Below are 23,116 nucleotides of genomic sequence, written 5' to 3'. Positions count from 1 at the left end.
ATGTTCATGCAGGACTGCTCACCTGGTGTGAATTCAGTCTCACAAAGCCACAGGCATTCGGAGCAGGCTGCACTGGGGCAGAGTCATGACTTCAGGGACATGGAGCTGGACACCTACTCATCCACACCAGGTTTGGGTTGAAAGGAACAGAGAAGCAGCTCCAGGATATCCATGTGCTGCTAAATATAACCAGTGGGACAGATGCTCCAAGACAGGGAGTTGCCTGCACCTTAACACTGTTGAGCAGGAAACTGAGGGCTCTCCCATTGCTTAAGTAGCTCTTGAGGTTTGGAGACACAGAGCAGGGTCAGAGGCAGCACCTCATTCTGTGCAGGAGCCTCCTTCCCTCTAAGGAGTGTCTCCCTTCTTTTTAAGCCAGCAGGATTAGCAGGTACTGGTTCAGGGAAGCCAGGAGGGCTCAGGAAGCCCTTCCCATCTGTGTCAGCCCCACAAAACCACACAAGAGCTGCTTCACACCAATCAGAGTAGCCTGGGTTGCAGCCCAAAGCAATCCCTGGACCATGGCTGTGCTGGACCCCACACTGCTGGCCAGACTGACCGTGTCCCCGTGTTCCCTGTGTAGGCAATGATTAGCCACCAGGGAGGACTCTGGCCCCCTTTGGAGGCCACTGAGGCCAGTGGTTCTCACGTGGCCTTGCCATGGTAGGGACACATCCCAGGTCCCTGAGAGGCTGCACAGGCTGTGACTTGGGTGTCCTGCCCAGGGAGACAGGACACCCATGGCAGGGGAAGATCGGTGGGGCTCCCAGTCCCCAGTCTCCATACTGGTATTTGCATCCAGTTCACCTCCAGCTGCAAACCTCCTTCAGGCTTATCCACGCCTGTCCTGGCAAAGAAACAAGGCAATGCTCCACAAGGGGCTGCTGGAGTGGGAGACTGAGGCAGGCAGCACTGGGATAGATGTTCTATGGGTGCAAGAGGCACCTGCAGAGTGGGTGGCAGAGCCTGAGCCAACCTCGCTGCTGGGGACACCTCAGTGCCAGGCACCAGATGCCCGTGCCATGCTCGCCAACTCCTTTCCAAGCAGACAGGGCCTTACACAACCGGCCGTGCCCAGCGTTACGAAATCCCAGCAGCTTTCACCCCTGCCAGCACAGCCGCCCACCTCAGGTGGCCGAGGCAGACCCAGCTGCTGGGATGGCCCCAGGGAGGACGGGGCAGGGGTCTGGGCACGGCACCGGGGGCCTCGTGCTCCCTGCACAGCCTTGGCCGGGCCCGCGGGGAGCGGCGCTGGCAGCGCCTGGCGGAAGCACGGCCGGACGTGTTGCACCAGGCCTGGGACCCCACGCAGGCTCTCCCTGCTCCCTTATCTCGCCATCACAGCCCCGCTCCCTTGCAGCTCCGGCCTCTCTCCCCGGGCTTGCAAACGGCTCGGGGTGGCTGTGCACCTACCCTGGGCAGCATCCCGCAGGAGCGAGGGATGGGCCACAGTATCCAGCCCTTCCTTCCCTGGGAGGGTAGAGATCATACCAACAGAGCCATTTCCAAGCAGTTTGGGCATCTCCAGACAGGTCTGTGACTCACCATGACACCTCGGCAAGGCTTGGGTGATATTACAGCCCCAAGGTTCAAACAGATCCCTCCCTCTCCATCCCAGGCACGATTTTTTAGGGAAGGCAGGATGGGATTTAGGGGGAGCCAGAATGCTCGCAGCTCCTCCCCACCCTCTCACTTGCTAGAGCAGCCAGGAAAAAAAAGGTGGTTTATTGTTATTTAGTTTCTTGCCCCTTTCATACTCCTTTGCCGGAGTTTTTGCCAGCGGCAGGCCCCGGGTCTGGCGGGGATCCAGGACAGCCGAGGCGCTTTTAAAAACAAAGCAGGGCGCGTGCATGCACACATACACGCACGGCATCCAACCCCGCTTTTAACTCTTGCCGGAGCAATGCTGGTGGAGGCATCCATTTCCAGCAGGAAACCATCTTACACGCGGTCCATCGCCACTGGGATCCAACAATTCACCTCCCACCTTCCCAGAAAAACCTCTTTGTGGCACTGGGATCCTGACAGAGGGGTGGCAGAAGTGATGCTGGTCGTTTTTGTGGTCCACCAGCTCCCTCCTGAAGCCAGTCAAGCCAGAGGATGGAATGCCAGTGCTGGCAGTGTCCTTGCCACGTCCCCTTCTCTGCAGCCCTGGGGAGCACTGTCCTGGTTACTGCTGGCAGCCGGGCACACGGTGTCCCAGGGCTGGGGCTGCCCTCCCTGTCTGCCTTCGAGCTGTCATCATCTGAATTATCATGTGTTTCTGGGTCAGACAGCCAAAACGGCCTCTGCAGCCCTTGGGGAGGGGCAGCTAAGCCCCCTGGTCTGGGCTGAGTCACCAGGAAATGCCCAAGGGATGGAAATTCCCCTCCTGTCCCATACCTCAGCCTCCTGCCCGTGACACTGGGGATGGCTGCCAGCCTGGCTCCATCCATGGCCCTGAGGGAGCCTCCGCATTTCCAGGAGATCCCAGATTCCCCGCCATAACCCAGCAATGTCTGGCCATCTCCAAAGGATGGCAGCATGGTCTGGAGCAGGCTCAGAAGTCCCCACATTCATCCCCTTCCCCAGAAGGGTTAGCTTGGTTTTCCCCCCACTCTTTTACAAAGACAAGAAAAAGTCAGCTGCAGTGGCCCAGGCTGACAGCAGGGACCACAGGCTGCCCTGCCACAGGGCTGGGGACAGAAATACAGACCTGGGACAGGGGGAGATGTGGAGCTGTGAACACAGGGAAATGGGGTGCAGAGGGTCAGGGGCTGGGCCAGCTGATGCCCTGCACAGGCTCCTCCATCTCCCTGTGTGATGCTGTTTGCTTGTGCCTTCTCTCCTGCACTGGCACAGCGACTCTTTCCCTGGCTCCGGGCACTCCAGTGGCAGCCAGGCCCCTTTCCAAACACAACACCCGTTGGAGCCCAGCTTTGAAAACCAACTATCCCTTCACTCCTTCTGCTGCCTGTGCGGGGCTTTTCCTTCCCAGCTAGAGAGGTGGGAACGCCAGGATGGGAAAACCCACCCAGCAAACATCAGGCTACCAGAGGAAACCCCCCTTTCCAGGGAGGTCAGGAGCCACAGGAGGAGGAAGAAAGGATGGACCCAACCTTGCCATGGAGCTGCAACCCCACCACCATCCAGCCTCGTGGCTGCTGCACTCCCCAGAGCCTTTGAAGGCTCTTTTCTCCCGCTCCCACCAGCCACCCACCGCAGGCTGGGTCAGGAGCAGGTCTGGGCACGCTGTGGGGTTGTGGGGTCCCCGGCACGAGGCCACGGCCAGCCCGGCTGCCCGGGCACGGTGCCTCGCCCCTGGTGCTGCTGGCTCAGTCCTGGAGGAAGAGGGAGTTTTGCCCGTTTCGGCAGAGTTTCTCAGCGTCTCTCCGCAGGCGTGCCCGCAGCCTCTCCAAGTCGGAGCGCGGCTGTGGAGCCGGTCCAGCCCGTCAGACCTACAGCGTGCGGGGAGAGGAGGGGAGGACACAGCCAAGGACGCTTTGGGAACTCATCCTCCAAACTTGGGCTCCGGGGGATGTGGCCAGAGCCACACTTGTGCTCGGTGGCAGAGCCAGGTCCAGCCGCCTGCACTGCCCAGGGCAGGAGTGGAGCAGGAGAGGTGCCAGAGCACCCCTGCACCACTGCCACCAGGGAAAGCCATTGGGTGTAACAGAGCCTGACGTGATAAGGATCCTGACACGATAAGTTTTGCTCTCCAGCCAGACCAGGAATAGCACCTGGAGCACCCGAGGGTTTGGGACAAGCCTTGCTCGGTAGCAGCAGTGAAGAGGAGGATAGTCCTCCTCTGTAAGGGTGGATGCTGCCTGGCACAAAGGCACATCCAACATTATTACAAAATAACTAACAGATTGCAAAAAAGGAGCAACTTCTCCCCCAAACAACTACAGACCTGCTGGTGTTGGGAGAAGCAGAAATCCCAGCAGGTCATAAAAGGAGGGCGGATGTTTCTGCAGAGGACAGGGACACAGAGCGCCGGTGGCAACGGCTAACAAATCACAGGAGAGATATTAAACCTCGCGCTTTGAGGCTTAAGCTGATACAGCTACTAGGGATTAGGAGGAAATTCAAGGGGGAGAGAAGGAGCGATTTATCCCACATCTGCCTGCTACAGTCTCACAGCACGTGGAGCAACATCGCCCTTCTCCTGCCAAACTGGATGGTGGCAGCAGCATCTGACGGCTGGCACAGCTCTTGAGAAAACCTTAACGTGCTTTGTGCTGCTGGGGTGCAGTGGTGAGAGGCTCCAACACAGGCATGGAGATAAAGCCAAGCCCCCTCTGCAAGCTTTGCTAGCATTTAACGACTAGTTAGGTCATGACCCAAACACAGCAGCCATGTCCCATGAGCCCACCCTAGTCCTTAATATCTAAGGTCTGGAAAGCACCAACATAGCTGGTGAAATGGGGCAAGTGGCTGACCGAACCTCCTCAAGGCAGCAGCTGAACCCCAGCGGGGCTTTGCTCTCTGTCCTTGAGAGTTTCACACCAGTTTGCTCAGCTGCTGCCCTTTCTTTGTACTTTGCATACGTTTAAACAAAAACCTTCACCACTCCCTTGAGGAAGGCAAACAGTGAGTCCAGCTCCCATCGCCTTTCACAGCTCCTCCAGCCCCCACTATCCCAGGGGCTCCCCCTCTCCCAGCATCACCCCGGCATCCCCCGTGCCCTGTGCCTGGATCCTGCATTCAGGGATGGGGACACCCAAACTTTGCCGGGCACTGTCCAGCTCCAGAAGATCCCTGGCCAGAGGGGCTCTGCCTGTCACCTCCCCCGGGAGCCCCAGCCCCTCGCTGCTGGCCCTGGCGCATTGTTGGCGAGGGCAGCCGCCCAGGGACGTGATTGATCGCGGGGGAGAGAGGCCAAAGCCGTGATGGGTCGTTTAACAATTTCAATTAAACTCTGCAGCGCTCCCGAGGCAGAGGGGAGGGGAGAGGGAGAAGGAAAATAAAAAGCGGGATGTTTCCATTGCCAGGGAGCCTCAGCAAAGCGCGGCTGGCCCGGCAGGAGCAGCCTGGCTCTCCCAGACCAGAACCCCCTCCCTGGCTGCAGGAGTGACCACGGCGTCGCGCCGTCCCCTTCCCGCAGGCAGGACAGCTGCCCTCGCCTGCCCTTTCCCTCCTGGCTCCTGCCCCCAAAAACCCCGTCCCTGCCCGCCCCGGCACCTCGGAACGAGAGGTGCTGTGACCCACTTGTGCGGGGAGAGGCTGCGCACGGAGAATATTAAACGTGTCCCTGAAGTTCCCGCTGCCGGGACTGGCGCTTGGATTCTGCTTACGTGCGGTGACTTTTTTAGGCACAGGAAGCCCCAGAGGGCTGATCACAGCGATCGAGCTCCCAATCCACTGAGACAGCAGAAGGACTCTTAGAGGGATTTAAAAAAATATATAATAAAAAAAAATAAAAATCAGCATCTCAGCCTGTCATATGGAAAAGGCACTTTAATGAGCAGCAAAGGCAGCAAATGCTTGGCTCACATGGCATCGGTGAGAAGAGGGAAAGGGAACCATAAGGGACGGGGAGAAGCGGTGCCCTCCATGTCAGGGATGAGCCTCCAGCACCAGGCAAGCCCCACAGCAGGTCAAGCACAGGAGCCCCACAGAGGGCTTGCAGCAGTGGCCTTGGAGGGGTCAGGGGGTTTTATAAAGGAATCAAATGAAAACAAGCCGAGGGAGCTGCTGATGCCGCTGCAGCGGGGGAGTTAAACACACACGTTCACGTGGGTGCCCCACGGCTGCAGGGAGGGGAAGACTCCAGAGAGAAAACAGACAGGATTGAACTGTGAGAGAGTTACTGGAGGGTACAGGAGAAAACAAGTGTGACTTCACCCCTCTGGGTGTGCAGGAGGAGGAGAGCCATGAGCACCCCAGCCTGCACACACTGCCTGGCCATGGGACACCAGATATGGGCACAGGGCTGCGTCAGCCAGCAAGACACTCATGTCCTGGCAATATTTATTGCCTTGGGGGTGTCCTTCAAGCCATCCACATGGACAGACTGCTCTTGTTCAGCTCAGGGACCCTGTACAGGCACAGTCCCTGAGCAGTAGAGGCAATAGCACCCAGTACTTTCACCCAGGGAAGGGGCACCAGATGCCCCTGTTCTGGGGAGGATGTGGCTCCCAGCCCTTCTGAAAGCCCAGCAGTTGAGATTTGCAAAGTTCTGGCCCAGTCAAAGCTTTCCAGTAGATGACCCAGGGGAGTTGATCCCGTCCTCACGTTTATAATCCTCAGCCTAACTCGGGTTTCTTCGTGCCAGTCTCTCCGCTCTGAGCTGCTCCTAAGAAGCCTCCTCCTGCCTGAGTTTCCTCTCTCCCTCCTCCGGACAGCTTACTCCCCTTCAGCTTTCCCACCCACCCCCATGAGACCCCCCACGATGAGCAGCAGCCTTGGCAGAGGTATCCACACTCCCCCGGCCCGGGCAGCCAGGGTGCACCTTCCCCCAGCCAGACATGGCATCGAGAGCCTTTTTATTTACTTTTCCCAGTTTCCTTCTCTTGGTCTGTCAGGAGAAACGACCAGGAGCTCAGCTCTATACACAGGCTCCGTGGCAGTGGCCAGGATCTCATCCACCTTTCCACCCTCCCCATCTCCTCCAGATGCTGTGCAGCATCTGCAGGACCCCGGTGCCCTTGGGGACCCCCCCGAGCCCTCTGCTCACTCCAAGCTCTGCTTGCTGCTGACCTTTCTGAGAGCACAGGCAAGAAAACAGCCCTGCTGAAGGGTTAAACATTACCAGACTGAAATTCAAGGCTTGACGATTGGTTCCAGTCGACTGGCTGGGATGATAATTTTTCACAAGATAAATACGGCTGGGAGTGAGCAGCAGCCGCTAAAGACCCTTTGTAGCAGCGTCCCCCCAGAGCGGTTCACTTCCCCCCGCCACGGCTGCTTCCCTTCACCCATCCCTGCTCAGTGGCCCACACTGCAGGGCCCCGGGCCCAAGGGGAACCCCAGCTGAGCTGTAGGATTGCTTACAGCCCAGTCATTCATCCACACGGGCTGTGCTTGCGCTCCCGCCTCCGGCCACAGCATAACTCCTGTGCCGGGGGTCAGAGCCAGCACTGAGACTCGCACCCCGGGACTGGCAGGAGTGCCCAGCCAGGGGGAGGGAGCCCAGGGCTCTCTGCCCAGGTACTCACTGCTCTTGGACGCCTTGATCTTGGCCACCAGCTTCTGCACTCCAGGTACGTCCCCGTTCTTCACGGCCTGGATCAGCTCCTGCTCGCGCCCCATCGCAGGCAGGTGGGAGCAGCGGACACGTGGAAACCCTCAGATCCCAGAGGTTTATAAAGCCATGGGAATAAGCCCCTAATTCCTCAAAACACACTTTGATGAGAGATGAAATCCAGGAAGAAAGACACTTTACAATCCCACAGGGCATAAAAACCAGAAGGAAGAAGTCTTTCTGTTAAGGGCAGAAGTCCCTTTCTGCATCAGGAGGAGCAGGACCCAGATGGCGTTTGGTTGGAGAACATGCAATCAGTTAAAACAAAAATTACTTCAGTGCTCGGGGACAGGCTCCCAGTAGCACAAGAGCTCTGTGAGACAAAGCCAGGCAGCTCGGGGCAGGGCGTCCAGCGCTGGCAGCATTGGGACGCCCTCAGCCTCTCACAGCACTCCTGGAGCCAGAGGTGGTGTGCTTTGCTCCCTTCAGCAGGCTCTGCTGCGTTGACGAGTCCCTAATTCATCCCAAAGGGATTACGGGCTCGTTGCCATCTGGAAGTTATAGATCCTCCCTCTCTGGTGCTCATTAGCCCCTTGGTTTCGGCATTCCTCTCGGTGACGGCACTGCAGGCACGCTGGGGAGCCCCGGCACGGCCGAGCCCCGGCACGGCAGCCCGGGACCTGCGGAGGGAAGAGCAGAGTCAGCCCCCAAAGGCCATTTACCTCCCGGCTCCGTCGCGACAGCTTTTGTATCCGTGCTGAAGAACGAATACTTTGACTATATTTAGTCCTGGAGGGACTTGGCTCATCCTTATGTTAAACGGAGAGGGAAGAACCTGTGGAGGAACCCTCCCGAGGGAGCGGCCCCGGAATGGGACAGGACACAGCTCCTTCCCTGCCCTCCCGGGGCCAGACACACACCACGGCCTCCCCGAGGGCAGCACACGGGGCTCGGGGCACACATCTCCCCCTCTCCTTTCCCGGTGGCAGCACACAAGGAATGGAGCTGGGAAGGTTTAGCCAAATCTTTCGGCAGCCCATGGGAGTGGGGCAGCCTGCCTCACGCTCTTCTCCTGCGCAAGGATAAACCCTCACCCTCCAAACTTCGCGGGACATGCCCTGGGACCCAAGACACTTCTTCACCAGTTCAGGAGCTCTCTCTGGCCCCAGTGAGGAGCTGGGTGTAATTCAGCAAGACAGCTGTGCTCAGAACAGGATCAGAGCCATATCCTGGCCAGCCAGGGTACCCTGGAGAGGGCACAGGGTCCTGCAGCAGCAGTTCACATGTCCCAGCCTGTGCTCCCACAGTGCACCCGGGCTGCCCAAACTGTGTGGCAAGAAAATCCCTCCTAGTTCAGGGCCGTGCATCTGGCAGGCTGCTCCGACACCGGGGAGCGTGCAGGAGAGCAGGGAGCACACACCGTGCCAGCTGCGAGGCTATCGCCAGATCACCCCACAGCTTCCCCTCTGCCCATCCAGAAGGGATCAGAACCAGCTGATGGCTCGGTGGAGTCTCCCTTCCTAGAGCGCTCGCCCTCCACAGTTTATGTAACAGCGGGTGTTGCTTCCTCCAAGCAATCGAGGTCACTGTTCAGAGCATGGAAATCACAGGCGAGACAAGGCAACAGTGACAGGTCCTGTTGGGGTGGGGGCAAAACCAGAAGGAGAATCCCATGGCACAGCATTGCCCAGCCGGGAGCTGCAGCTCCGCACAAACATGGAACCCTCACGGCTTCCCCGTGTTCCTGCACTCCCCAGGGTGCAGCAGCACAGGGCAGACGAAAAGATGATCCTCAGGTACTGCCTTGGCTTCTGGAACAAGGGGCTGTGTGATTCCCACACCAGGCTGGGGGTTCTCCCCCCACCCACACTCATTCAGCTGATGAATCCCTCGGCACCGGAGCTGGTTCCCCTCGGGGTCAGCTGCCACCTCCCCTCGTCCTGGGGCACCTGCACAAGCTTATCTACCTTACAACAAAGTTTCAGCCACTTGACTCACACTAACCTCTCGCTGCAAACAAATCCCCTCCCGAAGCCTCCTGTGTCGTCGCACCGACTTCAGAACTATTTCGTTTAACCCTGTGCACTGCATCCAACTCTGTGCTGCTCCTCAAGAGCGCTCACAAGAAGCGAACGTGAGGCGGTGAGACGACTTTGTATTTGAAAAGTCTGCCCGCTCTCTTGGAAAACAGCCCCGGTGCTGCTGCCTGGGCTCCCGGCACACGCGGGGCTCAGCGGGCAACTCGGAGGGACCGAGAGCTCCGAGTGCCGACCTGCACCTCCTCAGCCTCCCCGGAGAGGAGCAGCGAAGGTAAAATTCGAGAAACGCTCAAAGCTGGAAAAGCAACAGCAAAACATCCCTCCCACACGAGCAGAGCTGAGCCTGCAGCCCAGGAATCCACCTGGAGAACCAAAGTATCCCAAACATTCCCGCAGCCAACGGCAGCGCCGGGGGGGAAAAAGGAGGGAGAAGAGGGGGAAAAAACCCCAAACAAACCCAAACCAGTTACGTAAGTGGCGGAGGAAAGATGCAAAGGAGCTGCAGGCACCCGGCCGGGTCCCGAGGGGCGGTGGGGGCAGCGCGGTTCCCCCGGGAGGCTCCAGCCCCGCTCGGTGCCCGCCCGGCCGCGCCCCCGCCCCGAGACCCCCGCGCTGGGCGGCTCCTTCCCCCGGGAGCCCGGGGGGTTTCTGCCCCCACCGAGGCCGGTTGTTCCGCGGCTCCTGGGGCGAGCGGCTCCGCCGGCCCCACTCACCTGGCGGCGCTCCCAGCCCGCCGCACCGGGGCGAACCGAACCGCGCCGGAGCGAACCGACGGCACCGCAGCGGAGCCGCCCGCGCCGTGCGGAGCCGCTCCGGAGCGCGGGGCACCGAGCAGCACCGAGCAGCGCCGAGCCCGGCCCGGCCCGGTCCGGCCGCAACTTCCCGAGCCGCGCGGGGCGGGAGCGGGGCCGGTACCGGAGCGCAGCCGCGGGTCCCGGCTCGCAGGCGGCGCGGCACTCGGCAAAGTCCCGCTCGGGCCGGCCCCGTCCCGGCAGGAAATCCCTCCCCGGGCCGGCCTGATTGGAAAAGCCCGGCGGGTTGTGCGGCGGGGCCGGGCCGGGGCGGCTGTCACTCACCGTGATGCGGCGTCGAGCGGGGCAGGGGCCGCGCCGCCCATCCCGCCGCACCGGCACCGCTCCGCCCCCGCTCGGGGCTGCCCCGCGCTCCGGGGCACCGGCTCGCTTTGAACGGGGTCCGGCTGGACGCGCAGCGCGGGCCGGGACCGGCGATGGGGAGCGGGACCGGCGCGGTACGCGACCGACCCGGTGCTCCGGGACCGGCGGGGTTCGGGACCGAGCTGGTGGGAGATTCCCCATTCCCGATGCAGGACCGAGCCGGTGGTTCGGGACCGGTTCCCTTGGGAATCCTCCATCGTCCTCAATCCAGCTCCGAGCCGGTGTTCTGGGCTGGCATCGTACGGGAGCGACCCAGTGCTTGATCCGGGACTGGTCCGGTGCTACAGGACGGGCCTGGGAGAGAGGTCCCCCATCGTGGATCCAGGAGCCACACGGGGCTCTGGAAACCAGCGCTCCCCCCTTTCAGCCCCTGCCCTCCCCCTCAGCCCTTTGCCCGGCCCCTTTGGCAGGGGGGCTGCATAATGCCACTGATGGCACCCGTGGGACCAAAATCCACCGATCCCCAGCTGTCCAAGCCCCAAATTAATCCTACTCTCACAAAGCACTAAAACCACCAAAAATCACCCATTTCTGCCAATCTTCAGCAGAAGCAGCAGAGGCAAGTGCTCCCTCGAGCACAGTTATTTTAAAACAAGAGATTGCCTAATAAAGCTGGACAGTTTTTTGTTGCATGATACCGCTGGATTATCATCAACTAATCAGATTAAAAACACGCGGAGGCTTTGGTTTTATTCACTAAATGGCCAGCCCACGGCTCCCTGGGGGAGTTGCAATGATCCCACACCTCTTCAAACCAGGCCCCCGAGACATTTCACCAACTGATGGTTTCATGAGCAACCCCAATGAGGGGGATCCTTGGCAAGGAGGGGGGACTGACGTCTCCAGACACACCCTGTCTTTTCAGCTCGGGAATAAAGAGATTATTATGCACATCTAATTATAAATGTCAACATTTTATGGCTGCTATGCTGAAGCACGAAGCTCTAAGTAGCCCTGCTAGAAAGGGCTGTGAAGTGAAAGGTCTTGTTATTCCTCCTCTGAGTTTTTCCAGAGCTTGTAAAGCGCAGTGACATTTATAATAATCCCCTGAATTTATATGGCACCTTTAGTCCTTCTAAGGATCTTAATTAAGCTTTGCAGCTCCCTGAGCAGAGTAAACCCACTTTGCAAAAGAGAAGCCCGGGTCCTGTTTGGTACAAAATGTGTGTCCCATTTCAGGCAGGGGAAGGACTTTTTCACCCCAACGAGCTTCAGCACACGCTGTTACACCACAGTGAGGGCACAGCACCCTGACATCCCCAGCCAAGGGCTGTGCTGCTGCAGCCACACTCGTGTGGCTAAAGCTGGGTAATTCAAACTTTAATCTCAGGTGTCACACAAGCCTTTTCAATGGAGGGTGTCATTGGAGGGGTTTACTAGAAATCAACAATTTCTAGTGCAGCCTTCAAACATTTAACCAGGTATTGGCAGTCCTGGCACGGCACCAGTGCCTTCCCTCGCTGGCCCTGCCTGCAGGGAGTGCTGCTGGGGGGAGCAGGCAGCAGCCCCATTTCCCCCCATGAATCCCAGTTTTCCATCCACCCTTGAAGGTGGAACAGCTGGTTGGTGACACCAGCACAAAGAGCTGCCAGTGCCTTCAGCCGTGCCCACCTTGCAGAGCTGACAGACCCCCCATGACATTTATTCCCCTGTGCCTGCAGGTGTGACAGCATCGACTGAGTTCTGACTGCAGAGAAAATCCTTTAACAATTCACCCCCTTGTATGCACCAGTTCAAGATGTTTTAGAGTCTGGGGGGGTTTCAAGGTGCAGGCACGGTTGTGTGGGCAGCTCTGCCCGCAGCCTCTGCAGAGAGGTGCCCAAGGCAGCGCTGACTTGTGTTCCCCACTTTGGGTGAGGGGCTGGGGGCTCCAGCCGGGCCGGGCTGCTCAGCCCTGCGGGGCCCCGGCTCCTCTTGCAGCTCCTCAGGTCGATGTTGCCATCTAGAGGTCCCTGCTACGGTGATCATCTCCTTGTAAAGTACTGGGAAGGAGGTTCTTGGGGTTTTTTCAAATTCAGTGCAACAATTCAAAGCAGTTTTATTAGGCTAGCCCATGTCTTGGGTGGCTGCAGCTCATCCTGGCTTGTCTCACAGCCCCTGCAGCTGTGCAAACCCTTCCTCTCTACTCTGGCATTATTTTGAGATGGGGCAAAACACTCAAAGCTGTGCATTTGCTGCCTGGCATGGAAGCAGCCACACTGGCAGAAGCAATACACGCAGTGGTGTCCACAGCAGCTTCATGGCCAGCGCTGGCTCCAGGTGAGGCTGTGATAAACACAGCTCCAAATTTTGGAGTGCAAGACTCCCAGTCCCAAATCTCACCCACGAAAACCAAACTTGGAAGTTCGTGGCCATTTCACCCTCTCTGCATGGGCAGGAGGTCTGCAAAGGCCCATACCAGACATCCAAAACATTTAAAGTATGTTATGAACCAGCTGGATGGAAATACACTTCTCCCCTTTCAGCAGTGGCTCAGGCTTCTCTTTCTCTTTTCTTTTTTAAAAAACCAGTGCTGGTTTTTAAAAGTGTGCCCACCTTGACCCCAGGCCTTGCTGCAATCCCAGGGCTGCATCTCAGACAAGGGAGCGAGGGCAGTTTGGTGCCCATGGCAAGGGTCCATTCCCTGGATGGGTGTGCAGACAGCACTGCCCAAACACTCCCAGTTCAGGGTCAGCACAGGGCTGGTGTCTGGCACCTGCACAAGGGCAGCACCACCATGGCCACAGAGGCTGTGTGGCACCACAGGATCTGTCCTGCAGGGAGGAGGGTGCAGGCTGAGGATGAAGCAGGGTGAGGAAGGGCCTCTCCTGCACCAAATCAGGCCATGCCAGAAAGCAGGTTATTGCCCAGATTTAAAGCCACCCACAGGAGCCCTTCCTGCAGCTCCTGACATTTATTCACACATCACCTGGCTCCCTGAGCACTGAGGGGTGATGGGTGCCCCACTGCTGGGCTTTGCTCGTGTCCTTAAGCAGCTCAGCAAGTCTCAGTCTCATTCCTGATCTCAGAAGTCACATCCTGTCCCCATGGAGCCTTTCCTGCACAGGGATCCATCTCCTCCCACATTTCATGCAGGCCAGGCATTTCCCACCCTGCTCAGCACTCCCCCTCGCAGGCACCAGTGTGAAGGGCAAAGTGAGAGCAGGACAGAGGATCTGCACACAAAGGTGCTTACGTGGGTATTTACTCCACTGCCTCTTACACACCCTCCTGGCAAGAGCTGCTGCTGGAAGCAGTCCAAGGAGATGAATTAGGGAGCTTGATCAAGAGAGAGATGCACTGCCCACAAGGAGGAGGAAGAGGATCACAGCTCCCTCCCAGGGACCAGGCTCTGGCAGGCAGAGCTTTGGGCTGGTTTGGCCCCAGACACCTCCTGCCACGCCACAGCACAGGAGGGTTCAATGCCAGGATGCATCCCACACCCAAGCCAGAACTTGGACACAGCTCCATGAACTCATGCCCTGTGAAAGTGAACATCAGCCTTAGTGTGAAATGCAGCAGCGACTGCCCTTAGCAGAGCTGGTGGGACCTGCTGGTGGCAAAAAGCTACAGAAACCCACCCAGAGTCAGCTCTCAGACAGGTAGCAGGGCTTGGTGGGTTAGGAAGCTCTGCTCTGGTAGTATCTTTTGCAACAAATAGTTTCCCCCCACAAAAGTAATCAGGTCACCAACACCTTGCTGGCAGTCCAGCTCTGAGCTCCCTTGAAAAGCAGCTCCTCGGCCCTGGCTGGAAGATGTGTAAGCCAGGAGTTACAGCCTGCACCAGCCCCTGCCCTGGCACAGCAACCCCAAACCCTGCCCCTGAATCCCTGTGGGAACTTGGGCAGGTGCTGGCAGGGGGCTCCTTCCCACGTGCCAGCTCCTGGCTCCCGCTGGACTCACCCCTCCAGGTACACGTGAGCTGCTGCTCGCACTGTCCTCCTCGCCCTGCCTTCCTCTTCTTGTCCCCCTCCAGCCTCCCTGTGCTGACAGTCACTTCTTTCTGCTCTTGTGCCTTTCTTTTCTCTCTGTCTCCCTTGCTTAGTCCCTTACTCAGGAAATTAAAGATAATCCTCTCTTTTTTTTGCAGCCGGATTCCCTGTTTAACATTCGCTGCATGTGCTTGCACTGATTCAAAATGGGATTAGACTTTCTGTTGCTTTGATGTCATTTGGGCTTTGCACTTAAGGCAGAAGGGGGAAAGAAAATGTCTATTAACAAACCTCTTGGATTCTACCCACCCACTTGCATCCATCCTGGAAATGAAGGTCAGGCACATTTACCTGCAGAAACTGAGCCCCTTCTAGGATTGATGTGGGGGGAATAAACCAGCTCACAACTGCAGCACCGCACTCACAGCCTGTGGACCTTATTCCCTGGAAACACCCAAATTTCGCTCTGGCTCCGTTATCATCCAGCTGCGTGGAGGCTGAATGGCTCCCATGAGGAGGGAGGTGTCATTAATCATCAGAAAACCACAACTCGTTGGCTGTCAGTGGATACTGCAGCCTCCAGCTGCCGTGCAGCAGGAGCGCGCGGGCCACCGGCATCGCTCCAAGGGATCGGGGCTGGGAATGCCCGCAGGAATACCCCGAGCTGCTCCTGAGCTGCTGCTGCAGGGTGCCTGTGCTGCAAATCCACGTCCTGGGCCGTGACGTTTGTGCAGAGGTCCATAACTTTCCAGGGTATTTCCCTTTGCTTCCTCGGGCCTGAACTTCTCCCCCTTTGGAAGATAAGGGTTTGGGGTTGTTCTTACTGCTGGTCCTTCCAACGCCAGTACGAAGCAGATGAAGAACATTTTTCTCATGTTGCCTGAAAACATTTTGCTTTGCTTCCAAGACACCACTCCTCAAATCCGTGATGTCCAAAGTGGCACAGTTCACACACAGCTGGAACAAAATCTCACACCAGAAAAGAGCCTTTCCCAAGGGATTCTGCAGAGCCATGGCCAGGGCTGGGACATGACAGTGGATCCTATTCCTGCTTATCCAGGAGAGTCCATGGTCTCCAGAGACTCACTCACAGGTGGCTTCTGCTGCCTGATGCTCCTTTTCCATTCCCACCAGAGCTTCCCTTCACAGGCAGCTGTGTCTCCTCTGGGTAACAGGCAGATCTGGGGGCTGCATAACTGGAGATGTTCCAATGTCCCTGAAACCATCCCAGGACCTTCTGCACGTTGTTTAGAAGAGCAGAGCAGCTCCATGGACGAGCACAATCCAGCCATGACCAGAACACACCTCACAGCCCTGAGCCCCTACAGAGGAGGGCTCAGCCAGCACCAGCAGAGCAGAAGTGGGGACACACCTGGGCAATGCTGGGGCTCTGGCAGCTGTGATCCCTGTCACCCACACCACACTGCTGTGCTGCAGCCCTGACTGGCACTGCCACCATGCTGGGCTTCCTTCAGGACTGCCCAGGGACTCGGGACATGCTTCTGCCAACAGCACAGTGTCTAATCCATTTTGCCTGGTGCACACTCACAGACTTGATTAATGTCTGCAATGAGCTCCATCCATCATCAGGGAGTAAAGGAGATTAAGTGTGCAGCACGCCTGCCTTGCGTTGATCCCATTCTCCAGGCCTCCTGATTAATGCCGAGGCCGCCTTATCTGCCAGGCCAGGAAACACGAGGATCCGGTTTGCCTGGGGATGGAGGGAAGCTGTGGGAGCTCAGGAGCAGACAGGGCAGTGCCAGCACAGCCACAGCTCACTCTGCCATCAGGGCCATGCTGCTCCCCACGCTGCCAGCCCTGCTCTCCATCCCCACTGCTCCTCTCCTCCTCCTCCTGGCCCTTCCCAGCCATGCTGACAGGAAGGAGAGCAGCAATCGGAGCGCTGATGCATCCATGCAGGAATGCATGGAAACCAAAGTCTGGGGCTCCATTTTCCCTCGACGGGTCAGCAGGGAAGATGTCATTCCCCATCCATAGAGGGAATTCAGATGAGTTGATTTGGAGGCCTGGAATAACCCAGGCAAATCCCGTGCTGGGGTGGGGGCGAGGCTGCAGCTGACCAGGCCGAGCCCTTCCCGGGAGGATGTCTGTGTTTAGTGGATGCGGGGAATTAGCGGTGCCATCTGGATGGGCTCCAGCTCCTGCCCCTGGCTCGCTGCTGATGCTTCATTAACAGCTCCCTCCTTTCAGCTCCGTCTCCTCGGCTTCTGCTGTGATCAGCTGGGCTGGAGTTTTGTTGTCTTGGGTTTTTTCCAAGTGGAAATTATTTCTCATTTCTTTTAACAATCAGGACGGAGAGAAAGAGACAGGAGAGGAAGGAATTGCTAGGAGATGAAAGGGCAGGATTAAGGACACGGCTTTCACTTTGTTATCCCACTAGTGTGGCTAAGAAATTCCTTTCAGAAGAAGACTTTAATTAACTATGATTTCTGATGGGACTAAATCCTGGACCTAGAGATAGGTCTGGCTTCTTGGGTCTGCTGACAACCTCAGCTGCAACCTCAGCAGCCCAGATCTGTACACACACACACACACATGGTGTTACACAAAACTTAGCACATTTAAAATTGCTTTGCAAAGGCACTGACTGCCACCCCAGTCTGGAAAATAAGGATCAGAGGAAAACACCCCAGGCATTAGCAGGCCACTGTGCACGGGGCCAGTGGAAAGATGATCTGAGTGCGCTGAACCATGGGGCTACGGTGGCTCAGGATGTGGGAAGGGGCCTTTGCACAGAGTAATAACCCAGGGCAGGAGGCAGTAGAAATATCTCTGTTGCCTTCCAGACCAACAGCCCTTCTCACACAACAGGAAAAATCAGAGGGAGAGGAGAGAAAGACACCCAGTGGCAAACTGGGACATTTAGAAAGCATCGCAGTGATGTATTTGCATCTTCCACTGCTGCAAAACCTCCAGGAACTGAGTCAATCAAAAATAACATTTGGGGCTGATTTTATCCAGATGAACTCTCTCCAAGTATTTTAAGGCAACCAGCAAAATGGCCAGCTTCTGCTTGTTTAACCCTTCTCCTGGAACCTGCTCTGATTCTGAAAGAATGCACCATTGAAGAAAGCATCTTTTCTGTGAGCCTGACCTGCAGAACTGGATGTGGTACCAGGCCTGTCATCCCCAGCATCACCCTGGTCACCTCCCTGTGCCCTTACTCTGTCCTGACTCATTCAGTGTTCCTGCAGCTCAACTTTCTGGGCAGATCTGGACATGAAAGATAAAGAATCCATGCAGGTTTCCAGAGGAAGCCTCACCTCCAGTTTACACAACAACTCCTGCCAGGGAGACATCCCAGCAGGTCCCTCTGAGAACCACATTTACCTTTTTCTAAGCCATGTTAAACAGGGAGCTCACACTGAACCCACATCCTGCTTCTCTCCCATCTTTCCAGCTAATGAACTCCCAGCTGATAACAAATGCTGGCTGCTGCTGCTGGAGCATCTGCCTCTGCTCGTGTTTAACAGCCCAAGAGGCAAAGAGCTTTACTGATTATTGTTTTCATAAGTGAGCATCATTTCACTTTTTCATTATCATTTTAAAAGGTTCCCACCTCTTCCACTGCCCTGAGCCACTGCCTCCAAGCCCAGCAGATGCCACTGTGCCCTGCAGTGGCTCAGGGAACATATGGTTGTTTTCCCTGGGGGGAAGTGGAGAGGAAAGGAACATCTGGCTGCTCCAGCAACCCAGCAGCTGAGGTGAGCAGAGCTTTTCCTGCAGGGGCCTGCAGGTTTGTGTCAGGAGGGTTTCCCATCCCATGCTACCACTGCTAACAGCCCCCTTGACACAAGGCTTCCGTCTCACTTGGGATTTAATGCCTTATTAATTTTACAGATTTTGTGCTTGTTCACATCTTCTGCAAACTAAAAATTTCCTGTGACATGCTGTATCAAATGTTTTACTGGACTTCAGGTAGATTTAAAAAAACAACTATTACTGCTTTCTTCCCCCCCCCTGCCCCTTCTCAGGACTAGGTAGCAGGATTGCAGTCTCTGGTTATAAAACACCACTTATTTATTAGCTCTGTCACAAATCCTTACACTTGGATTTGCAATTTCATGTGACAGCTCTTTCCAGACTTCGAATGGAGTTTATCTCGTTTCCCTGACTTGAACCTCTCAGGATTTTCCCTTTTGCTTCATCTTGAATCTGTAATTTCCATTTCCATTTCCAAGCTTAACAACATCCTAATTCTCATTGAAAAGAAGGATGGCACAGCACTCATTTTGGGTTGGGCAGACACCAATTCTTGATCATCAACCCTCCACATCAAGCCTCCTGTTCTGTCTCCTCTTGAGCTCCATGAACAGTTATCCACAAGCCACAGACCCAAGCCAAAACTTTCTTCCCCTCAGTTCAGACTCAGGAGGAATTCAGGTTCCAGCTGCCTTCTCCTTGTGCTAATGCCTGCTCTTGTGAAAGGGAATCAGTGACTAACAACAAATACATACCCTGAGGCAGGATTTGTCTCCCTGAGGGCTCCTGGCTGTTCCTGTCCAACGTCAAGATGTGCTGGCAGCTTCTTATCTCTGACAAGGACACGGGGATCTGCCCATTTCACCAAGCCCACATCCACATCCCTGACCTCAGCACATGGGCTGACCCTGCCCTGGAGCCCCACAGCCTCTCACAGGGCAAGTCCTGCTTAGCCCCTTGTTATTTTTGGCTGTGCCTTTGTCTCTGGGATCCTCTAACCTTTAGCAATGAAAACAAAACCACAGAAGGTGCTGCCCTGGCCTTTGGCTCGCTGAGAGCAGTGGAATGGGCAAAGGCTGAGGGCTTAAACCTCAAATTAGCAGTGTGGGACTGGAATGAGCCAGGCAGCTTAGACCTGTCATTTCAAGGGCAGGAACCAGGAGGGAGAGAGGAGGTCATCATCTGGTTTCAGATAAATGCCCACTTTGTGTTAACTAATTGGAAATCCAGCATAGATAACAGAAGAGCTTAGGTGACCATTTAGCTGAAGAATTCCTGTGAAACCACATATGGCTATTTAGCAGCTGAGAAAGAGAATTCACCTGCTGCTTTCATTAGAGATGCTCATGTCTAAGAGAAAGCAGAGCCTGGGAGTTGGGAAATCAGGAGTTTGCTCATGGCTCAGGCTCCTTGTTCATTAATAGCAGCTCAGGGCAGAGCTGAATCACACTGTAGCACCGACCTGAATCAAGTAAGGCACCAAGGCAACATCAGCTTCTTTCCAACCGGCCAGACCATACATACAGCTGTGCACATCTGGATCAATGACAGCAGCACCTGAGTCACCACCAAGCTGCTTTCACAAACCTACTCCTCCAAACATTTGAGTTTTCTGTGTTTAGTTTTTTAATCAGATCATTTCATTCAGTACACATCCCTCTGTGAAGATAAAAAAGTTGTGCTGAGATAGACATTGCAGGAGGAGGGATAAGATGCTGCCTAAACCAGGGCTGTTGTAGAGAGAATTACTGTCAGTTTTTGACCTCAAGCTCAGCATGTGGCTTTAGGGAAATTGTTTAAGTTTGCTATCACTTCTCATCTACAGGGAAGGAAGATGTTATGTGGCAAAGACCCACTTTCATCAAACGAGATAAAATGAAGCAGCAGTTGGAAACTGTTTTATCAATCTTGCCTGGAAAGAAGGGAGACTGATGTGCAGCTATCAGACAAAGACAGCACTCAGTCAGCATGGATGATGCACCATGTCTAATACATCCTGAGTGAGATCATCCCTATCCCTAAGGCCACTACAAGGACAAAACTTCACCTATTAGGCTACTTGGTCAATATAATCACAGTCAAAGAGCTAAGCAATAAAAATGCAGAGGCCCATTCTGTAAGTCTGGAGTCGTGAGTAAGGAGAGCAGTGAGTTAGAGGGGAGGGTTTGCAACCTGGCTCTTAGGAAAGGCTTCTCTCTCCAGAGTGCAAATCAGAGCAGCAGCCAGGTGCTAAATAAATATTTAGCAAATGAGAAGGTCTCCATTTAATGAGAAATTATTTGGTGAAACCAGCTGGGGAGATGGTTTCAGTAGCACGGTAACAGAAGCCGGCGCTGCTCTCTGCCCCATGGGATGCTGCGGTTCCACTCGTGTTGCGTAAGTCAGGATCTCCAGCTGGGACAGGCACAGGAAATATAACTCATTACTGAAATGCAAGAGCCTTCCAGGGTTGAACCGCTGTTAGACCAGCCAGATTCATTGCCTGGTTGCAGAATTTGCCCAGCAGCAGCTTTGGATGATTACTATCTTTCTTCATAACAGCAATGTTGCAGACAGGATGGTCTAAGTGTAGTGGTGATGCCAAGTTTGTAGGAAGAAGTAATTTTTCTTTCTTTTATGTTCAAGGGCTGAGCTCCATTTCCTCACTTTTATCTACATCATTAGGCTGTCGAGATGGCAGTTCCCTGTCTAAATGTTAATTACTATATCTCTCTCTTAAGAGGTGTTTTCAAGGGGTTAGTGCCTCAATCTTCCTTGTAATTACCTGCAGTGGTTAGCACAACTCATCGGCTGTATCCCAAGGTCCCCTGAGAGCTCATCCCTGCTGCAGTTTCCAGCAGATGAACACTCACAGAACCAGTCCTTCAGAGAGCTGCTGTCTCCAAGTGTTCAGGCAGATAATGAGCCGATTACTGAGCTGCTCCTGCTGCCCACGGCGAGCTCTGCGCACACACAGGCTGCGCATCACCACTCGCTGCAGTTCCGATTCCTCCCGTCTCTCTACCCCTCCAAACTCGGCAAAACTCTGCACAACCAGTCCCTCCCCAGGGCAAGAACGTCCAGATTATTGACAGAGCGAAAAAAAAGGGAAAAACAAGCCTTGTCAAAGCCTGAATGTAAAAGCCCAGTAATGAAACAGTGACACAGAAATGGTGGTGAGGCAGATCTCAGACGCTGAGCATGGCTTTGTCATGTCAGGGACAGAGCTGCTGTGGGTTTTTATGCCTCTACAGCTGAGAAGAAGGAATTACAGCTTCCTCATGTGTGAGGCTTTTCTAAGTGAACAGCAATAGCTGAGATTGCAAAGTAAAACTAAATGTGTGCTTTGGAACAACTGCTATATTTAAATGTCAGATTCTTTCTTTGAAAGCTATAAGATACCACATTCCTCTCCAGGGAAAGTGAGTAGGAGCCTGTCTATGCAGGGAAAATATTTGCAATAGCAACTGCCTACCAGTTTCCTATGCAAATCCTCCTAATCCATACTTCAAGCCTGCATAAAACTAAATTATCTGAAGGCACTCTGCAGAGGACAGCACTCTGTTCACAACACTCCAACACCCACACACAAACCAGTGCTTGCTTTGCAGCAGTTACACCATACAGATGAACACTTACATTCATCCAAGATGTGAAGGAAACAGTTTTTAAAGAAAGTATTAACTGAGAAACACCACTTTTCAACAAGTTGTACATGTTCAAAACTTACATACCACAGATACCTGCCATGGAAAAAAACTCACAGGCAAATCACTGACTGAGGCAACTCCAGAGACTCAACAAAAACCTTACAGCAGAGCAGACAAATTGGCCTCATCCTGTCTCAGATTTCTAAGAGCTTCAATGCCAGGGCAAAATGTGCACCAGGTTTCTGTCTGCTGCTGGTCCACGAGAGGACAACCTAATAATGATGAACTCCTTTGGGTTACACAAAAATGGCCCATACTGAAACTGCTGCTGCCAAATCTGCCTGGGATTGCTGCTCAGAATTATGAAGCTGCAAAAAATTTCTCCTGCAGTTGATTCTAGCCTTTGCAACTACTGAAAGAAAGAGACAGAAACAAGGGAGATTTCCAGGCAGACATATGTCATTGTTATAAAGCAAACCATATCCACTGCACTGTGCTCTGCCACAGAGAAAACCCTGCCTGTTGCTGCTCACAGGCAGAAGGATTTCTCACAGGCTTCTGACATGATACCATGGGGGTTTTTTTTCAGCCCAGGAAGTGCTCTGAGGTACAGAACGATCTGTTTGCCTTGGTAACATGTGATTTATCAAACTGTAACGGAGGAATCCATCTCATGTATAAACAGTGGCCAGGAGCACAAGGCAATCATCAGCTCAAAGCCACAGAAAAGCACAGGCTACAGCTCTGGCAAGGCAAAGAAAAGGAATAAAACAGCTTCTCAAAACCCAAGGGAGTCCTTTCCTAGTATTTTTAAGGCAAATAGAAGACAAATAAAATCTGAGCTAGCAACAGAGCTAATTTCTGGAGCTAGGAAGCAAATGAGCTGTGGCAAGTAGCAGAACAGCAGAAAACAGCAGAGAATTAATTACAAGTGAAGTGTCTCAGGTTAGAATTGTAGTTAGAGGCATCAGAGGGTGAAAGCAACAGTTTTCAGTGGGTAATTTGCTTCCTTAACATCCTTCAGCCCCAGTGGGGCTGTGCCTATGGCTCGGGGATGAAAAGTGCATGTGTCTGTAAAGAGAAAAATACACACTGAAGGCAGATCAGAACTACTTAAAAAAAATAATAATAAATTTGGTACTCCTGCTGGGGCCAGCGAGCGCAGGCTGGCTGGGTGCGGAGGGCGCAGGTCGGTGCCCTCGGGTGTGATGTGCGGGGGCACTGCCCGGCCCCGGTGCCGGCCCCGCGTTCCCTCCCACCGGCAGCGGCGAGGGACGCTCGCCCCCGGCGTGTGTGCCCGAGTCAGCTGCTCCTGATGTCAGAGCCGGCTCCGAGCGCAGCCCGGCTCAGCCGCCGCTCGCCGGCTCTGGCAGGCAGGCAGGGAGGAAGGGCTCCCTCCTCCTCCTCCTCCTCCTCCCGCGGGGGACAGCGCGGCCCGTCCCAACGCGGGGAACTTGCCCAACTTTCCCCGTGC

The 23,116-nt window shown here is 55.1% G+C and overlaps 1 protein-coding gene across 4 annotated transcripts in view; it reads right to left on the bottom strand.

Moving 5' to 3' along the window:
- CASKIN2 (CASK interacting protein 2) overlaps positions 1-7,828 on the bottom strand; it is a 29,855-nt gene extending 22,027 nt beyond the window's left edge. For all 4 annotated transcript variants that reach the window (XM_058039104.1, XM_058039105.1, XM_058039107.1 and 1 more), the window contains exon 1: positions 7,140-7,828. In XM_058039104.1, the coding sequence (XP_057895087.1) occupies positions 7,140-7,233 (94 nt within the window). In that variant the 5' untranslated portion in view covers positions 7,234-7,828. The remainder of the gene's footprint in view (positions 1-7,139) is intronic.
- Between the last annotated feature and the right edge of the window lie 15,288 nt (positions 7,829-23,116).

The sequence above is a fragment of the Melospiza georgiana genome, chromosome 21 (assembly GCF_028018845.1).
Source record: "Melospiza georgiana isolate bMelGeo1 chromosome 21, bMelGeo1.pri, whole genome shotgun sequence".
Lineage (NCBI taxonomy): Eukaryota > Metazoa > Chordata > Aves > Passeriformes > Passerellidae > Melospiza > Melospiza georgiana.
The sequence above is the reverse complement of the archived record's forward strand: the minus strand, read 5'-3'. Positions and strand labels throughout refer to the sequence as shown.